The sequence below is a fragment of the Felis catus genome, chromosome E1 (genome assembly GCF_018350175.1).
Source record: "Felis catus isolate Fca126 chromosome E1, F.catus_Fca126_mat1.0, whole genome shotgun sequence".
In the NCBI taxonomy this organism is placed as follows: Eukaryota; Metazoa; Chordata; class Mammalia; order Carnivora; family Felidae; genus Felis; species Felis catus.
This window is the reverse complement of record NC_058381.1, coordinates 2,219,664-2,235,690: the sequence shown is the minus strand read 5'-3', so window position 1 is coordinate 2,235,690 and position 16,027 is coordinate 2,219,664. Positions and strand designations below refer to the sequence as shown.

The 16,027-nt window shown below is 65.3% G+C and overlaps 2 protein-coding genes and 1 long non-coding RNA gene across 3 annotated transcripts; 1 reads left to right on the top strand and 2 right to left on the bottom strand.

Moving 5' to 3' along the window:
• Positions 1-391: 391 nt before the first annotated feature.
• On the bottom strand, positions 392-1,393 carry LOC105261155. The gene is made up of 2 exons (XR_891039.3): positions 1,251-1,393; positions 392-869 (listed from the first exon to the last, which is right to left on the bottom strand). It is a non-coding gene; the product is annotated as an uncharacterized LOC105261155 (long non-coding RNA).
• Positions 1,394-3,018: 1,625 nt separating this feature from the next.
• YBX2 (Y-box binding protein 2) lies at positions 3,019-8,489 on the top strand. The gene is made up of 9 exons (XM_023244733.2): positions 3,019-3,323; positions 3,922-3,985; positions 5,382-5,415; positions 6,276-6,365; positions 6,634-6,918; positions 7,062-7,165; positions 7,456-7,633; positions 7,957-8,041; positions 8,125-8,489. Exons 1-8 carry the CDS (start codon positions 3,059-3,061, stop codon positions 8,005-8,007), a joined length of 1,071 nt encoding a protein of 356 aa, XP_023100501.1. The 5' UTR covers positions 3,019-3,058; the 3' UTR covers positions 8,008-8,041; positions 8,125-8,489.
• A 357-nt stretch (positions 8,490-8,846) lies between these two features.
• On the bottom strand, positions 8,847-14,891 carry SLC2A4 (solute carrier family 2 member 4). Its single transcript, XM_023244732.2, has 11 exons — positions 14,608-14,891; positions 13,215-13,331; positions 12,926-13,098; positions 12,714-12,838; positions 12,480-12,595; positions 12,216-12,378; positions 11,893-12,080; positions 11,617-11,721; positions 11,402-11,503; positions 10,491-10,694; positions 8,847-10,008 (listed from the first exon to the last, which is right to left on the bottom strand). The coding sequence occupies exons 1-11, from the start codon at positions 14,638-14,640 to the stop codon at positions 9,802-9,804; spliced, it is 1,533 nt and encodes a 510-aa protein (XP_023100500.1). The 5' UTR covers positions 14,641-14,891; the 3' UTR covers positions 8,847-9,801.
• Between the last annotated feature and the right edge of the window lie 1,136 nt (positions 14,892-16,027).

Sequence of the window (16,027 nt, the reverse complement as noted above, 5' to 3'; positions counted from 1 at the left end):
AGCCTGACATGTGGAAAGTACTAGAGGGGAGGAGGAAGGTGGAAAAGTGTAGTCCCAGCGCGGTGGCAGGAGGCTGGTGACTCAGAAGAAAGGTCCTGGAGTCAGGCTGCTCTGCGTCTGAACCCCCCGCTTGGCCGGTTCCAGAGCTGTGTGGTCTTGGGCTGCTGGCTTACCTCCACTCTGCCTCAGTCTCCTGATCTGAAGAGTGGGTATAACGATAATAGTAGCCACTCCCCAGGGTTGCCGTGAGGAATTAATGACCGAAGTCCCCTAGGCTGCTTAGCACAGTGTGTGGCACATAGTTAGGTGCTAAAAAAAAATCTCAACTCTTACTGCTCTCGGGTAAAAAAAAAAAAAACCCAAAAACCGAAAAAAACAACAAGACAAGGAGGAAGTTTCAAGAAGGACGTGTAAATAATATCCGATGCGGCAGATGGGACAAGGAGACAGGCAGAGGGCGGAGAGAAGGTCAAGGATCTGGCAGTCCTAGCAGAGCTTGGAAGGAGGGGAAGACGGAGGCAAAGGCCGCGGAAGAGTCGACCGGAGAAGAGAAGGCCGTGGGGTCTGTGGCACTTTCTGGAGCAGCCGAGGAGAGAGAGAGAGAGAGAGAGAGAGAGAGAGAGAGAGAGAGAAAGAGCGAGCGAGCAGGTGTTAGAGGGGAGAGGGCGGAAGCTCTGGTTTGGGCTGCGAGGAGACGTGTGTCGCCAGGAGCATTTGGCACCGGCTCTTAAATCTTTCAAACAGCGTCTCCGTTTGACGTCGCGCATCTTCTTCTCTGCAGGAGCCGCGAAGGGCCACAGTGAAGGAGGCGTTGTTTTTCGCGTTTTGTTTGGTTTTAAACCCGTGAACCAGACGGGCGAGACAGCGACCTTCAAGTGGACGGGAGCAAACGGAAAGAGAGCGACAAAGGAGGACCCTTTTTGCCGGGATGCCCAGAGCCCTGGCCACCTCCAGCCCCTAAGCATCTGTAAATCCCCAGAAAATCACCCGTGCAGACCCTTCAACGCAACAGGGAAATCAATTGCTTCTCTCGGGGGCAGCTAATTCCTGACCGTGGAGATAGGGAGGATGTTACTGTTGTAGGAGTAAGCGTCGTTTCCTGTCGCCAGGCGCCTGCCCCTCAGCGCCCTCACCCAGGGGTCTCCTGACGTCTTTTCTTAACAACTCTTACCGCAAACAGGGCTCATCTTTCCTATGAGCTTCCTCTCCCGTCACGGTTTAACCAGCCCACGCCTGCCCTCTCTCTGTACCTTCTGCGTGCTTCCTCTGCTGCCGGGGCCGCACTGGGAGGTCTCCTGCTCGCCTTGCCCCAGCCCTGCCCTCGTCTGCTTGCCTCGATCTCGGGGCTGGACACAGGTACACGGGTCCTTAACAGTCCGAGGGAGAGTGGTCATTTCTGCATCCTTCGCGGCCTTGCCTCTTGATTTAATTGTTCTCCCGCTTTTTTCTCTTTTTCTATCCGCGGTGCCGGCTGCGCGGGGACACAGAACCGTCGCCTCGGACAGGGCCGGAGGGGTGGGGCGGGCGGAGTAAGCCGCAGGTGGCAGGACCGCGAGGAAGGCGGCGCCGGCGCCTCCGGGAGCGGCCGGCAGAGGGCGCGCCGGGACCGGGATTGGAGCACGGCCGCCGGAGAGTCGCCGCCGAGCCTGGCGCGGACCCCGGGGCTGGAGAGGCGCGCTTGGGGCCCGCGGCGCGTAGGGGCACGAAGGCTGGTCCACGCGCACCGTCCCGGCTAAAAATACGCGCTGCCCGGGTCCGGCAGCGGGGGCGGGGCGGCGGCCCTCGGGAGGAGCGACTCTGGAGCCGCACTACTCCGGGAGGGAGATCGCAGCTCCGGGCCGAGCACCCGGGCTCCGGGGAAACCTGGGGCAAGCTTCGCGCCGGGGCCTCAGTCTTCCCATCTGTGCAATGGGGACCATCCGATTACTCAAGAAACAAGTGAGCGTCCACGTTGTGCCAGGCAGTGCTGCAGGCGTCAGGCACGCCCACCAGCTCCGTCCAGCGCAGCGGGGGCACAGGGCGAGATACGCTCATATTTTCAAAAACGCCCCGAGAAAAGGAAAGGATGACGTGATGGTGAGGAGTGATAGGTCAGCCGGTACTTGAAAAGGTTGCTCTGCAAATCACGGAGGTGCGTTCTAGGTGGCGGCAAGCGCAGGTGCAGGCAAAGAAGGAAGGCGGGGGAAGCTGCGGGGAGCCGGACATCACGGCGGCGACGGTCCTTGGGGAGGCCGGGGATGCCTGGAAAGGGCTCGGGGGGAGCTCTCTCCTTTAGGGCGCTGACTGCGCGGACAACAGAGTCGTGCATTCCGCTCTCCGTGCGTCCCACCTCAAAAATAAAAGTGGGAGCAATTGCGAGCTGGGAGAGTCGTTCTTCCGCGGCGCCTGGAGGCTCGCTCGGCGGGCGGGGACCCCGGCCCGGGGCGTGCGGGGCATCCCCCGGGCCGGGAGGAGGCGGTGTGCGGGCACGTGCCGTCTCGAGGGCGGAGATGAGCGGTGCGGCGCGCAGCCAGAGCGGAGGCTGCCGGCGCCGGCCGCGCACCCGGGTCGTCAGGGGCAACCCCGAAGCTGCGCCCCCCGCCCCGCCCTGCGCGCACAGGCCAGGTGGCGGTTGGGGCGCGACCAGCCCGTTTGATTTCCCGCGGCCGGTGGAAAGGGGCGGAGGGGGAGGGGAAAGGGGCCGTCGGCCAATGGGCTGGGGCGGGGAGGTCACGTGACGGCCTCGGGGCGGGGCCCAGGTGTACTTACGAGGTGGCGAGCCCGGGTCGCGGCCTCCTTGCGAAGCCCGGGAGGCGTGGCCGGCGTGCGGGCCGGGGCGGGGGGCTGCTCCGCTGGGATTGGCCCGGGGGCGGCAGGCGGGGCCTGCGCGCGCCGCGGCTGCGGGCTGCGATTGGCCTCGTCCCGGGGCCCGCTGCCGGCGTGCGGGCGAGGCTCGGGGCGCGAGGACTGAGCGGGGCGACGGGTTTGCGAGCCGGGGGGAGGGGCCGGGGCGGTGGCGGCGGCGGAGGAGGCGGTGGCGGCGGTGGCGGCGGCGGGGGCCGGTACTGGACCCGGCGGGATGAGCGAGGCGGAGGCGGCAGCGGTGGCGACCGCGGCGACGGTGCCCGCGACGGCGGCAGGGGTGGTAGCGGTGGTGGTACCGGTGCCCGCGGGGGAGCCACAGAAAGCAGGCGGCGGGGCAGGCGGCGGGGTCGGAGCCGCCTCGGGCCCCGCTGCCGGGTCCCCCTCGGCGCAGGGTCCCCGCACCCCGGGCAACCCGGCGACGGCAGCCTCGGGGACCCCCGCGACCCCGGCCCGGAGTCAGGCGGACAAGCCGGTGCTGGGTGAGGGGGGGCGCGTGCCAGAGCGGCTCTGAGGGTGTCGACGGGCTGGGGGAGGAGTGTCGTGGAGCCCACAGAACCCAGAAAGCCGAAGGCGGGCCTGGCCCCGGAGGCTCGAAGGACTAGCTGGGCTGGGGGCAGCTGACCCAAGCGTGTTCCCCTGGTGGGAAGTCCTGCCGCGCCTCCCTGGCAGCAAGGACGCGGTGGGTGGGTCCAGCTAGGGTCCGGGGCACGTCCCCGCGGTGGGAGACTTGGCCTGGTTGACTCAGCCCGGGCAGCAGGTGCGCTAGGAACCCCTAGGGCAGGACTTGGTGGGCCTGGTGAGTACCTAGTTCTAGGTGAAGGACCCGGATTTGTAGCTCACGAGGAACAGGACGTAGGGATGGAAGGGTCATGAAAGCCTGAGCCCTGCTGTACGGGCGCTTCAATTTGGGGGAACCGGGTCAGGATTGCCTTGAAGCCACTGGGCGAAACTGGTGGCTTCAAGTGGCGCTTCGTAGGTCATGGGGAGGTAGGTTGGATCTGGAGTGCCTCCAAACTGAGTCCAGCTCTCTCTCTCTTCCCCCCATCTTCTTGTCCCCACTGCCCTTCTGCCTGGCAGCGATCCAGGTCCTGGGCACCGTCAAGTGGTTCAACGTCCGGAACGGTTACGGATTCATCAACAGGTATCTGAGAACCCCAGGTGTGGGGGGGGGTTGGGGGTCGGGTGTTTTCCAGACTGGCCTGTGGGGCTGGACACCTTCCCAGCCCCATCTCTACCCCTGCCGAGGCACGTGGTTGCAGTGTCCAGCTGACGCTGATTGAAAGTCTTTAACCACAGCACAAACGTGGGCGGGATGGAGCCGCCTCGGAATCTTCAAGGGCAGCAGAGAGTTAATGATCTAGGAACTTGGCCAACCTGGCTCCGGGCCTCCCGCTGCTCGTCTGTCTCACCTTGTGCTTTGGTTTGCTTCACCTCTGGGGCCGAATGTACCTGCTGTCTGCGCCTCGGGGCTCGGGGCTGGAGTCCTCACTTGTTTCCCGTGCAGGGCGGCTCCCAGCACGGTCCCCTGACTCACCGCCCTTAGAAAGGGCTGCTGGCTCATTTGAATCCCCCACCTGACGGCCCGGGGGCCGGGCCGGAGGCCGGTGCCGGCTGGGGGCTGGGGCCGAGGCAGGAAGCCAGCCCCGCAGACAGAGGCGGCTGCTTGCTGCTTCTCTTCGGTTGGGCTGCTGGGAGCGACTGTGGTGGCTGATTGTGAGCAGAGCCAGGTCTCCCCCAGCGGGCCCTTCCCCAGCCCGGGCACCCTGCCCAGCCCAGCCCTCCTGGGAGGCCCCAGTTCCCTCTTAGCAGGCTGACCTTTGTACAGATCCAAGTGCTTTAAAGCTAGAACATTTGATCTAGGGAAGGATCCCTCCCTAATTCTGGAAACTGAGGACTCCCGGGAGGTTCTGAAGGAAAACCTTTGCGTTCTCCCCTCCCCGCCGTGGGATGCTAGGCTAAACTGGGGTGACGGGCGAGCAGGCAGAGAGAAGGATCGAGTATGATCTTGTTTCTCATCCTTGGTCCCTGGGTGTGTTGAGTGGGGGCCTGACCCTGGGGTTCCCCTCTGGGCTGAGGGCGAGAATAAAGTCTTGGGGATGTTCAGAGCAGGCTCTTGACAAGTTGTCCCCTTCTCAGACATATTCTGCTCCTCTGCCTGCACCCCACCTTCCTCCTTGACTGTAGGAGGGAAGACACGGGGATTTTCCAGCCGGGATGGGGGTTGGAACAGAGGGGGTGCTGGCCAGGGACAGTTACACCCAGTCCTGCCAGGTCCTACGGTGCCCCTGGGGTGGAGGGTTGCGTCCTCGGCAGGTAAGAGCTGGCCCAGCTTCTTCAAGGTGACTTTGCACCCCTCCCCCCGCCCTTACAAAGCCCAGACTTTTCAGGGAGGTTTTTGGAGCTTCCAGCTCCTGTCCCCCCATGCGTCCTGTGTACCCCCAAGAAGCCAGGGGATGCTGGCCTGCTGCTTTGAGGAACAGGCAGCTGGGGAGGCCTCACCAAGGTCACTCCCTCTGACAACCCCTCCTGTTCCGCAGGAATGACACCAAGGAGGATGTCTTTGTTCACCAGGTAAGTGCTGGGTCGTCTTTGGGTGGGGGGAAGAACCCACCCTCTCCTGGAAGGCCTGTGCCATAATCCTTAGCCGCACACAGCGTTTCTCCTGCCTTCCCCTCGCACAGCGTGCCCCGCAGGAAATGGTCCCCTTCCACCCGCCTCAGGTGCCTGTGTTAACCACCATGGGCCCCACTTGTGTCAGGGTGTCTTTGTGAGAAGCAACTTGTTGCCCTCTGGTCACGGCATGCTCACTACCTACATCGGGACGCGTTGACACAAGAAGGAATCCTAGGCAGTGTTCAGAGGCAAAGGACACAGGCTAGCGATACTTGGGTGCGCTGGTTCTCAAAGTGCGGCCCCGCGGCAGCAGCATCACCTGGCGGCCAGATTCTCGGGCCCCACCCCAGACGTGCCGAATCAGTCAGGCTCGGGGGAGGAGCCCGCCCACCTGTTGTACGAGCTCTCCAGGTGATGCTGATGCGGCCCCAGTTTGAGAACCGCTGCCGCGGCGGCCGGAGCTCCCAGGTAAGAGGCGCGGCGCGTTTTACCCACTTTGCCACTTCGGACGCCTCCGCTGTGTGTTCTGCCTTGAGTTCTAGTCTCTGGCCTCCCTTTCGGAAACCCCTGCGGGGCGAAGGGAGGAGGGAGTGCGCCCTGGGGCGGTGCTGAGGGCACAGGCTGCCGGGAGGCCCTAGTTCGCGGCTTCTCCCCCGCTAAGCTGGGCCTGCCTCCGCGCTCACCCTGCGGCCCGGCCACGAGGAAGGAAGGTGCTGAAGACCGAGAAATGGGGTGGCGGACCCGGCGGGGGTGGGGGGAGGGGGGAGGGAGGCCTCGGGCCCGCTGCCCTCACCTTCGCGTGGCCTTTCCCCTCCCAGACGGCCATTAAAAGAAACAACCCCAGGAAGTTCCTGCGCAGCGTGGGCGACGGGGAGACGGTGGAGTTCGATGTCGTGGAGGGAGAGAAGGTTCGGGCGGCGGGGGACGGGGCCCGTTAGCCCGGGGCCTCCAGACCGCATCCCTGCCCCGCACCCGGTGACCTCCGGGCTTCTCCGTCCTGCACCCGGCACTTGCCGGCGTCTGTCGTCCGGCCCCCACCCCCCGAGGGTCCGGGAGCCGCTCTTTCCTTCCCCGGGGGAGGCAGGAGCCGGAGGGAAGCGGGACGCGGGGAAGGAGGTTCGGGACCGCGTGTGGCTGGGCCAGGGTCTCACGGCGCGCTCCCCGCCCCCTCCCCAGGGCGCCGAAGCTGCGAACGTAACTGGGCCGGGGGGCGTGCCAGTCAAGGGCAGCCGCTACGCCCCCAACCGACGCCGGTTCCGCCGCTTCATCCCCCGGCCGCGCCCGGCCGCCCCGCCGCCCATGGTGGCCGAGGCCCCGTCGGGCGGGACGGAGCCAGGCAGCGAAGGGGAGCGCACCGAGGACTCCGGGCAGAGGCCCAGGCGGCGGCGCCCGCCCCCCTTCTTCTACCGACGGCGCTTTGTGAGAGGCCCTCGGCCCCCCAACCAGCAGCAGCCTATAGAGGTGAGGGGGCCTGGGGACGTGGAACCCGCTACCACCCCGGGAAGGGCGCCCGCGAGAACAGAGACCCCCGGAGGGCTGGGAAGGGCCGCCGACGCCCGGCGACCTCGTTCCCCAGGCTCCCCCAGGCCTTCGTGTGTTCCTAGGGCACCGATGGGGTGGAGCCCAAAGAGACAGCCCCATTGGAGGGGGACCAACAGCAGGGAGACGAGCGGGTCCCCCCACCCAGATTCCGGCCTAGGTACCGAAGGTGAGAGTCCCTCTCTGGGGCTGTCTTCCCTCTGCTGTCCGGCATTGGGCCCTCCCGGGAAGGGGGAAGAGCCAAGTTCTAGGAGAATCTGGAGCCGGCGGTGAGGGGCTGGCAGCTCCGTGATGACTGATAAGGGGCCCAGTGGGGGAGGGCGTAGGAAGCCTGGCTCCTGGGGCGGGGGCGCAGGATGGGGAGGCACCATGGTCCCCCTCTGCTGGGGGAACCCCGGGAGGGAGGTGGGGCACACTGGGTCCCTGCTCCCCCCACGGCCCCCCTGCTCCTCTCCCCAGGCCTTTCCGCCCCAGGCCGCCCCAGCAGCCTACCACAGAAGGTGGGGATGGTGAGACCAAGCCCAGCCAGGGCCCCGCGGACGGGTCTCGGCCGGAGCCCCAGCGCCCGCGAAACCGGCCCTACTTCCAGCGGCGGCGGCAGCAGCCGCCCGGACCCAGGCAGCCCACAGCCCCGGAGGTGAGCACCTGGGCCGCTTGGGGGGTGGGGGGCAGGTAAGAGGACAGGCTGGGGCCCACTCGCCCTCTTTCCCTTCCCCCTCACCCAGCCCCGCCCCGCCCCCCACCTGAACCAGAGGGCCCAGACTGCAAGCCCCCCCATCCTCCAGGCCGCGCAGCCCAGGTGCCCCCCCCCCCCCCGACCCCAAACCCCCGCAGACCCCTCTCTTGCGCTGCTTGGAGCCACTGCGGCCACTCGTGGGTGTGAGCTGGGGAGGAGCGGAAAGAAAAAGGGTGTGTGCGAGAAGGCTGGGGTCGGGGGCTGACTGCCCCTGTTCTCTCTAGACCTCAGCCCCCATCAACAGTGGGGAGCCCCCCACCACCATACTGGAGTGACCCCAACTCGAAGGACACGTAGAGCTATCATCTGGTGAGCGGCGGCCCCGGCGCCGGGCGGTGGGGCGCTGTGCCTGAGGAGTCCCCACTCACGATTTATCCGTTTCTCTCTCTCAGGTTATCTGCCAGTTTTTCCAACTGCTCTGTACCCCCCCCAGCACCCCCTCCCCCCTTCACCCAGTTCCTGACATCGAAACAGCGGCTTTCCCCTTTTCCTTGAGACTCAGGAGGGCCCAAACAACCGCCTTTTGCTTTCTCTCCCTCCCACCGTGGGTGGAGGGAAGGGACCCAGCCTTCTTGTTCAGAGGCCCCACCGCCCTCCCCTGAATCAGGCTGAGAAGGAACCAGCCGGCCCTTCCCTCCTCCTGGTTGTTTTCTTTCCCACCCAGTTTATTTTTCGTCTCCCTTCCAGCTCGTCCCTCTGAAGCCATTTTATGAACCGTCATGTGCCACCTGAGCCTCCAGTAAAAACGAAAACAGGCTTTTCTGTGGTCTTGTCTCTGCCTCTTTTCTGTGGAGAATCACTGCTAAGGCCCCGTGGAAGGGGAGGCAGGGCCAGGCCTTGAGCCCTCCTCCTGGCGTCTCTGGCCCGTGAGAGTCCCTTTCCCATCTGTAACCTGGGGCTGGTGTCTCTCCTGCAGGATGAATGGTCTGGAAAGTCCCGAGAGCAGCTCTGGCACTTTCGGCTCCAACTTACTGCTCATTCGCCGTCGATAAGAGCAATGACTGGGGGCGCCCAGCAGGCTCGGTGTAGAGCGTGTGACTCTTGATCTCAGGGCCATGGGTTCAGTCCCCATGTCGGGTGTGTGTTTTGTGTTTTTTAAAACATGACTAGAAACAAGTGGGGGCGGAGTGACCGCCTATGGAGGATTCTTTGGCCTTGAGCTAAGGCAGGGTGAGAGAGACAGCGGGGGGAAGGGGAGCTGTGCTCACTGTCCAGCCGGTCCTTGGGCACCCCCACGACAGGACGCGCGTCTTGTACGGCGACTTTATGTCTGCATCTCCTATATACACGTCGTACAACGGACCTTTGGTTCCTTCTCCCTGCCCCTTTTCCAGACACATACAAAAGTATCGAAAGGCTCCTCCCACCCCTGTTTACAGGCCGCCTTTCAAATTCCTCTTTCCCTTAGTTGGTCAAAAGCTTGTGGGTACAACACCCTTCGGGACGGGAGAAGAGACCAGAGCAGGGCCCCCTCTCCCCGCGCGTTGGCCCGTGCTCCCCTCTTGCCCCAGAAGGTTGGGCCCAGAGGGCTGAGCCTGCCAGGAGAGGGGAGCGTAGGCCCTGGGAGGGGGCGTCCTCTGGGAGGGGTCGAAACTGGACCCGCTTGGCCCAGAGTCTATGAGGCAAGAACCCAGAGCAAAGTGCCAGAGGAGGAGAGCGAGTCCGAGGTGGCAGGCGCCACGGCTCCGGTCCTCTCCGCTTCAGTCTGCCCGCTGAACGGTCCCCGGGCCTCCCCTCCCTGCAGCCCCCCTTCTCTAGCAAGGGAGCCACGTCTTCTGGAACTGAGGGTGGGGGGTGGGTGGGGTGGGCCACGGAGGAAGGAGGGGGCGAGACGGGAGAACGGCCCACCCTGACGGCCACAGCCTAATCACACCACATCAATAATCCACGAGTCACACGCGTTGCCAAGACCGCCCTTCCCTCCAGCTTCCCGACCCCCCCCAGGCTGCGGGGGCTCCTCCGCCCTGGAAGTAACAGGGAAGAGAGGGTTAAAGTGCACAGGTGAGGAGGGGGTCTGGGTGGGGGTGGGGGTGGGCGAGAGCACGGCCCTCCCGCCCCTGCCAGGCCCCTCAGTCATTCTCATCGTCCGGCCCCAAGTACTCCAGTTCCGTGCTGGGCTTCACCTCCTGCTCTAAGAGAGAGGGCGTCCGGCGGAAGTCGGCAGAGATCTGGTCAAACGTCCGGCCTCGGGTCTCAGGCACTCTTAGGAAGGTGAAGGTGAAAAAGCAGAGCAGAAGGACCGCGAACAGAAGGAAGACGTACGGACCCATCGCCTCCTGGACAGGCGGAGGAAGAGGTGTTGACGGAGGGGAGGGCGGGGGGGGGGGGTGCTACACACACAGCAGGTGGTTCCTTCGTGGGGCAGGGGGAGCAACCAGGAATGAGAGCGGAGGGAGGAAAGGCTTCTCCGTTCCCCAGCCTCTCTCGGAATTCTTCGCCGCCTTTACCATGGTGAGGGCCAGAGCGTTTCCGCTCGGCTTGGATCCCCAGCCACCTGCAGTGTGGACGTGAAGCTGGGCGCGTCACTCTGCAGTTACACCACAGCTCGGAGGCCCTTCTGTCGTTACCCCTTCAGCTCCCTTGTCTCCTTCGACTCTAGTGGAGCAGGTGGTCTTCAGGGCCCACGTGGTCCACCAGAGCGACCCTGGGGTCGGGGATGGGGATGGGGGTGGGGGGCTGGAGGAAGCAAGGGGGCTGGCGGGGACCTGCCCCACCCTGGCCTACCGGGTAGGAGGTGGGACGGGGGCAGGGCACCTACCGCTATGTACTGGAAACCCATGCCGATGATGAAGTTGCACGTCCAGTTGGAGAAACCAGCCACGGCCATGGCCGCCGGGCGGGGGCCCTGGCTGAACAGCTCGGCCACGATGAACCAGGGGATGGGCCCGGGGCCAATCTCAAAGAATGCCACAAAGCCAAAGATGGCCACGATGGAGACGTAGCTCATGGCTGGAACCCGCTCCTGGGGGACGGGCAAGGAGAGGAAGGAATTCAGGTTCCGTCTTTCTGGATCTTCCTTTGCTCTCAGTGCAGAGAACTGACATCTACCCTTCCCGGCAGCTCACGGAAGAGCCTGCCACCCTAAGTTAGAACAGGTCTTGGAGCATTTCTGACCACTGACATCCAGCTGGCTGCCCAACTGCTACTCCATTCAGGGCAGAGAGAATGTTCTACGTTCTCAGCTATCAAGGTGGTCGCTTCTCCGGGCGCCTGGGTGGTTCAGTCCGTTAAGCGTCTGACTCTTGATTTCGACCCAGGTCGTGATCTCATGGTTCTGTGGGTTCGGGCCCCGCACTGGGCTCTGCACGGACAGCGTGGAACCTGCTGGGGATTCTCTCTCTCCTTCTCGCTCTGCCCTTCCCCTGCTTGCGCTCTCTCTCCCTCTCTCTCTCAAAAAAAAAAAAAGGAAAAAAGAAAAGAAAAGCTAGTTGGTTCTCTCTTGGTTCTCAAACTGGGTCCTTAGGAATTGTTGTTCCTAAAACTAGACAGTGGCTCTCCTCCCTGGCTGCCAGGGTTCTGCCCGAGCTTCCTCCCAGAGCAGGAAGAGGTGCAGGAACAAAGGGGAACGCGGACCATGGTCCTGGCCCGAGGCTGGCCCCAGAGCTCCTCGGGGTCGGGGCGGTGCCCTCGGGCTGGGCCGCTGGCTCCCTCCCCCTCCCCAGGCCTCACCAGCAGCAGCAAAGCTATGGTCATCAAGATGGCGCAGCCACACATCCCCGCCAGGCCCAGGAGGTGGAGGGTCCAACGCCCCGCGCGCTCTACCAAGAACACCTGCGAGGAAGAGTCACGGCTTGGCAGGGGGCCTCCGGGCACAGGAGTGGGAGGGACCGGGCGGGCGGGGGCTAGTGGGGGACACGAAGGCGATGGTGGGCGCCCACAGTTACCGAGACCAAGGTGAAGACCGTGTTGACCACGCCGGCCCCTATGGTGGCGTAGGCTGGCCGTCCTACCCCTGCTGTCTCGAAGATGCTGGTTGAATAGTAGAACACCTAGGAGCGGGGGAGAAGAGAAGGGGATGGCAGGGGTGACCCTCTCCCCCCTGGTGGCCACACCAAGCCCGACCGACCCGAGTTTGAACGCGGGGAGCCTGCGCCCTTCTTCTCCCCCTCCTCTTGGGCCGGGCCCCGCCCCCCGCCCTTCCCGGAGGCTGCGGCTCGTACAGCGTTGATGCCCGAGAGCTGCTGACTCAGCTGCAGCACCACAGCGATGGCCAGGGGCTGCCGGTGGGTGCGGCTGCCCAGGAGCTGGAGCAGGGACAGCGGCCGCTCACGCTCCAGCTTCCGCTTCTCCTCCTTCAGCTCAGCCAGCGCTCCGGACACGTCGGCCCAGCCCGTGAGGCGCTTCAGGCCTGGGGGCGAGGAGGGCGGGGCCTGAGAGGGAGGGCGGGCGGGGAGGGGCGCGGGGAGGGCGGGGAGGGGGACGGCGGGGGGGGGGGGGGGGGGGGCCTGGGAGGGCGGCCGAGCAAGGTGGGGCCCAGGCTCACTCTTTCTGGCCGGCCCCTCCAGGTTCCGGCTGATGTAGAGGTAGCGGGGGCTTTCCGGGCACAGGGGCAGTAGGACCAGCTGCAGGAGGGCAGGCAGCACCGTGATGCCCAGCAGTAGTGGCCACAGGGTGGCGGTGCCCAGCATGGACTCCAGGCCCAGCACCTGAGGAACGAGGGTGGGAAACGGGCCAGGCCATTCAGCCCGGAGCCCCACCCAGCCCCCCGCCCCCCCGCCTAGCCACTCATAAGGCCTGGCCCGGTCACCTGGGCGATCAGAATGCCAATGACGATGGCCAGTTGGTTGAGCGTCCCCAAGGCGCCCCGCAAGTGAGTGGGGGCGATCTCCCCCACGTACATGGGCACCAGCCCCGACGTGAGCCCTGGGCAGAGGGAAGAAGACAGGGCTGAGGGCAGCTGGCCACTCCCCCCTGCAGGTTCAGTGATGGTGAACGGACAAGATAGCAGGGCACCGGGCAGGGCCATGGCGCCCGTCGGTACCTGAGTAGGCGCCAATGAGGAACCGTCCGAGAATGAGCATCTCGTAGGACGCAGCAGCATTGGCCAGGCCCATGAGGGTGCCCCCCAGCACCGCCAGGATGTTGTTGACCAGCATGGCCCTCTTCCTGAAGGGCAAAGAGTGGGGCTGGAAGTTAGGGTGCCATGCTGTGACCCCTGGTCCTGTCCCTCACCCCTGCCCTCCGGGCCCATACCTTCCCAGCCACTGAGAGACGACACCAATGAGGAAAGAGGAGATCATGCCGCCCACAGAAAAGATGGCCACGGACAGAGCCCAGAGGGTGGTGAGGGTGCCTGGCGGGATGGAGCTGGGTCCCTCCGGCCCCTGCCTCCCCAGCCACGTCTCATTGTAGCTCTGTTCAATCACCTGGGGGGACAGCGTAAGAGTGACTGCCTGCAGAGGCGTCTCCCTCTGCTGTCCCTTGCTGTCCCCTGCCCTCCTTGTTTAGACAGTCCACACCCTGCCAGCCACAGACCCCTCACCTTCTGCGGGGCATTGATGACCCCAATGTTATAGCCAAACTGGAGGGAGCCAAGCACAGCAGAGAACACGGCGAGGACCAGGGTCCCAGTTACTCGTTGCCGTGGGGGCTCCCCGTCCTGGGTAGGCAGAAGAAGAGACGAGGCATGTCACACAGAATCATGCTTCCTTTCTTTCCTCCAGGGGCCCGGGCCCAGCCGGAGCTTTAAGATGCTGGGTTCTATCCAACATGTTGGGTGAGGGAAACTGGGCCATATTAGGAATAGAGCAAAGATCTCAGTGTAAACAGTAGTAGGAAGAACCCAACAGTGATCAGCCATGAAAAAGAAAAAAAAAAAAAACAACAAAAAAAAACCAAACCAAAACTGGGTCTTTGGGTCCAGCAAGCTGAGAAATGTTTGAGGACCTCGGGCCTCACCATTCCTCTGTGACCTTGGGACAGGCTTGGCCTTAAGACTTGAGTTGGAATTTGGGTGACCTTGGGTGAGTCCCTTCCCCACTCTGAGCCTAGGTTTCCACTGGGTTGGGGGGGGGGGGCGGGTAGGGGTGATGTTGCCTGCCTCTGCCCTCTTTCCTCTCCCCCTCTGGGGGCTCCCTCAGCGGGCTCCCAGAGGCGCCCAACAGGCTCAACAAAAGACAATTCCAAAAAGGACATCGCGGTCATTCCTCCCCGCATATGGCCCTTGGGGTGGCCTTCTCTGTCCCCGCCCCGGCCTCCCTTCCCCCTCCAGGCTCCGACGAAGGGCGGGGGCCGTGCCCGGCTTCTGCCTGGGGGAGCCAGGCCCAGGGGATGGGGGCGGGAAGGTGGTGTGAGGGGCGGTGGCGGTGGTGGCCGCTCGCTGGCGGTACGGAGTGTCTCTAAGCGGAAACCTGAGCTGGGGGAGGGGGGGGGCTGACACTCCCCTCAGCCCCTCCACCAACCGTGGGGCTGAGGGAAAGTTCAGCGTCCTGGAGGACGGCCAGGGGTGGGGGTGGGGGCCCACGGAGAGCCTCCGGTCCTCGAAAAACTTCCCGAGAGAGCCGGGACAGACGGACAGCTCCAGGAGGGCACGGCTCGCCTGGATCTGCTTTCTCAAGCTGGATCGAGGGCAGGGTGTCCCCGATCCCGGCGCAGCGCGCCTCGTACTGGAGAAAGGAGCGAACCCTGGACTCGGGAAATCCAGTGGTGGCCCGTGTCCCCGAACTGTCCCCGAGACCCACTCAGCCTCTTGGAAGGACTGGAATCCGACAGTCACGGGTTGCCCCGCAAGGGTATAAATAGCCAGGCCCCCACCCCCACCCCCCCTCCCCCCTGCGCCTGCGCAGGGACCGCCCCCTAGCTGACCCCAAAGGCGACCCCAGCCCTAGTAAAGAGGGCCCTGTGCCCCCGTCCCGCCCCCTCATGCTGAACCCTACTTCGGAGCCGATCTGTTGGAAACCCGACGGCATCTTGTCTCAAGAACCCGAGGCGCAGGAGCAGCAGTTAACGGGGAGGCGACTGGGGGTCGGCGGTCCCGGCCTGGCGGGCCGAGGGCGCGGGGCGACGGGCGTCCCGGAGCGACCGCGCGGAGGGCGAGCCTGGCGGGACCCACTGCCGCCAGCCAAGGATGCAGAGAGCGGCAGGGCTCCCCGGGATCTGGCGCAGCGGGGCTGGGGGGAGAGACCCGAAGAGCCCCCGCAGCCCCCACGGGCCACGCCCTTCGCAGCACCCATTGGCCAGGAGCCCGCACACCCCAGAAGGCCACGCCCCTCCCTAAGCCTTGTGTTCAGAATTTGGCACCGGGGAGCGGGTGGGGCCGGCGAGACCACGCCTCCCCGACGTACCCGACGGGACACGCCCCGCGGGTTCCCGCCCGCCTCCCGCGGGCAAATTTGGAGACCAGGTCCCAGGACACAGCGGCCCCGCCCCGCCGCGTGCGGAGACTCCGCCCCGCAGCCGGGGTTGGGGCCGAAGAGGCGACTTGGGTACCCTGCGCCGCGGGTTGGGACCGCGGGGTCCGGGAGGAGGGGATGCGGCAGGTAGGCTGGGCCGGGAGACAAGTCTGGCGGCCCGACGCAGCGCGCGCGAGGTGGCGCGCGGGGTGGCTGGGGAGCAATGGCCTGGAGTAACCCCCCCCGCGGCTATTTTTAGCTCCCACGTTGGGAGATGCCAAATGTCAGGTCCCGGGTGTCCCGGCCTGTCCCGGGCGGGGGAGGGCAGGGAGATGGAGCCTTAAAGGCTCCGAGGCGCGCTTCCCACGCGGGGACGGCCCGGGTGGGAGGAGGGGGACAGGAAATTCCGCTCCTAGAGGGTGGCGTGTGTGGGCCTGGAGGTCCTCCTTCCGTGCACCCCTGCACCTATCTGGCCCTCCCCCTACACCCGTCCCGCACACTGGCTCCTGGAGGCGGCCTGAGGGACAGCTGTTCACACCAGTCACGCCACCAGCCTGAGGTTCCCGAGCCGCCACCAGTGTGCCGGCCGCGTGGACGACTTGGACACGCTCTCCAGAGGCCGCTCCGGGTCTGAACCCCCAGCCAGGAGGGCGCGACCTAGTGTTGGCGCGCCGCGCGTTCCGCGGAACGCGCGGCGCAGCCCTCGGGTCCCCGAAGCGCGGGGCTGTAGCACCACCTGCGGGGCGAGCGAGGATCCGCAGCGGATCCGGGCACAGTCGTCTCTGGCCCCCTGTCCCTCGCAGGTCCGCCTCGGAAAGGCTTCGTTACATCCAGCCCAGGCCTCCTTCGGGAGCTCCGGACCCCAGGATTCAGCTACCGCCTGCGCCGGGCGGCTCGCATCATCAGCATGCCCACACCCGCTCTTCCTTCTGACCTCTTCATCCCAGTGGATGGTCCCGTTGGC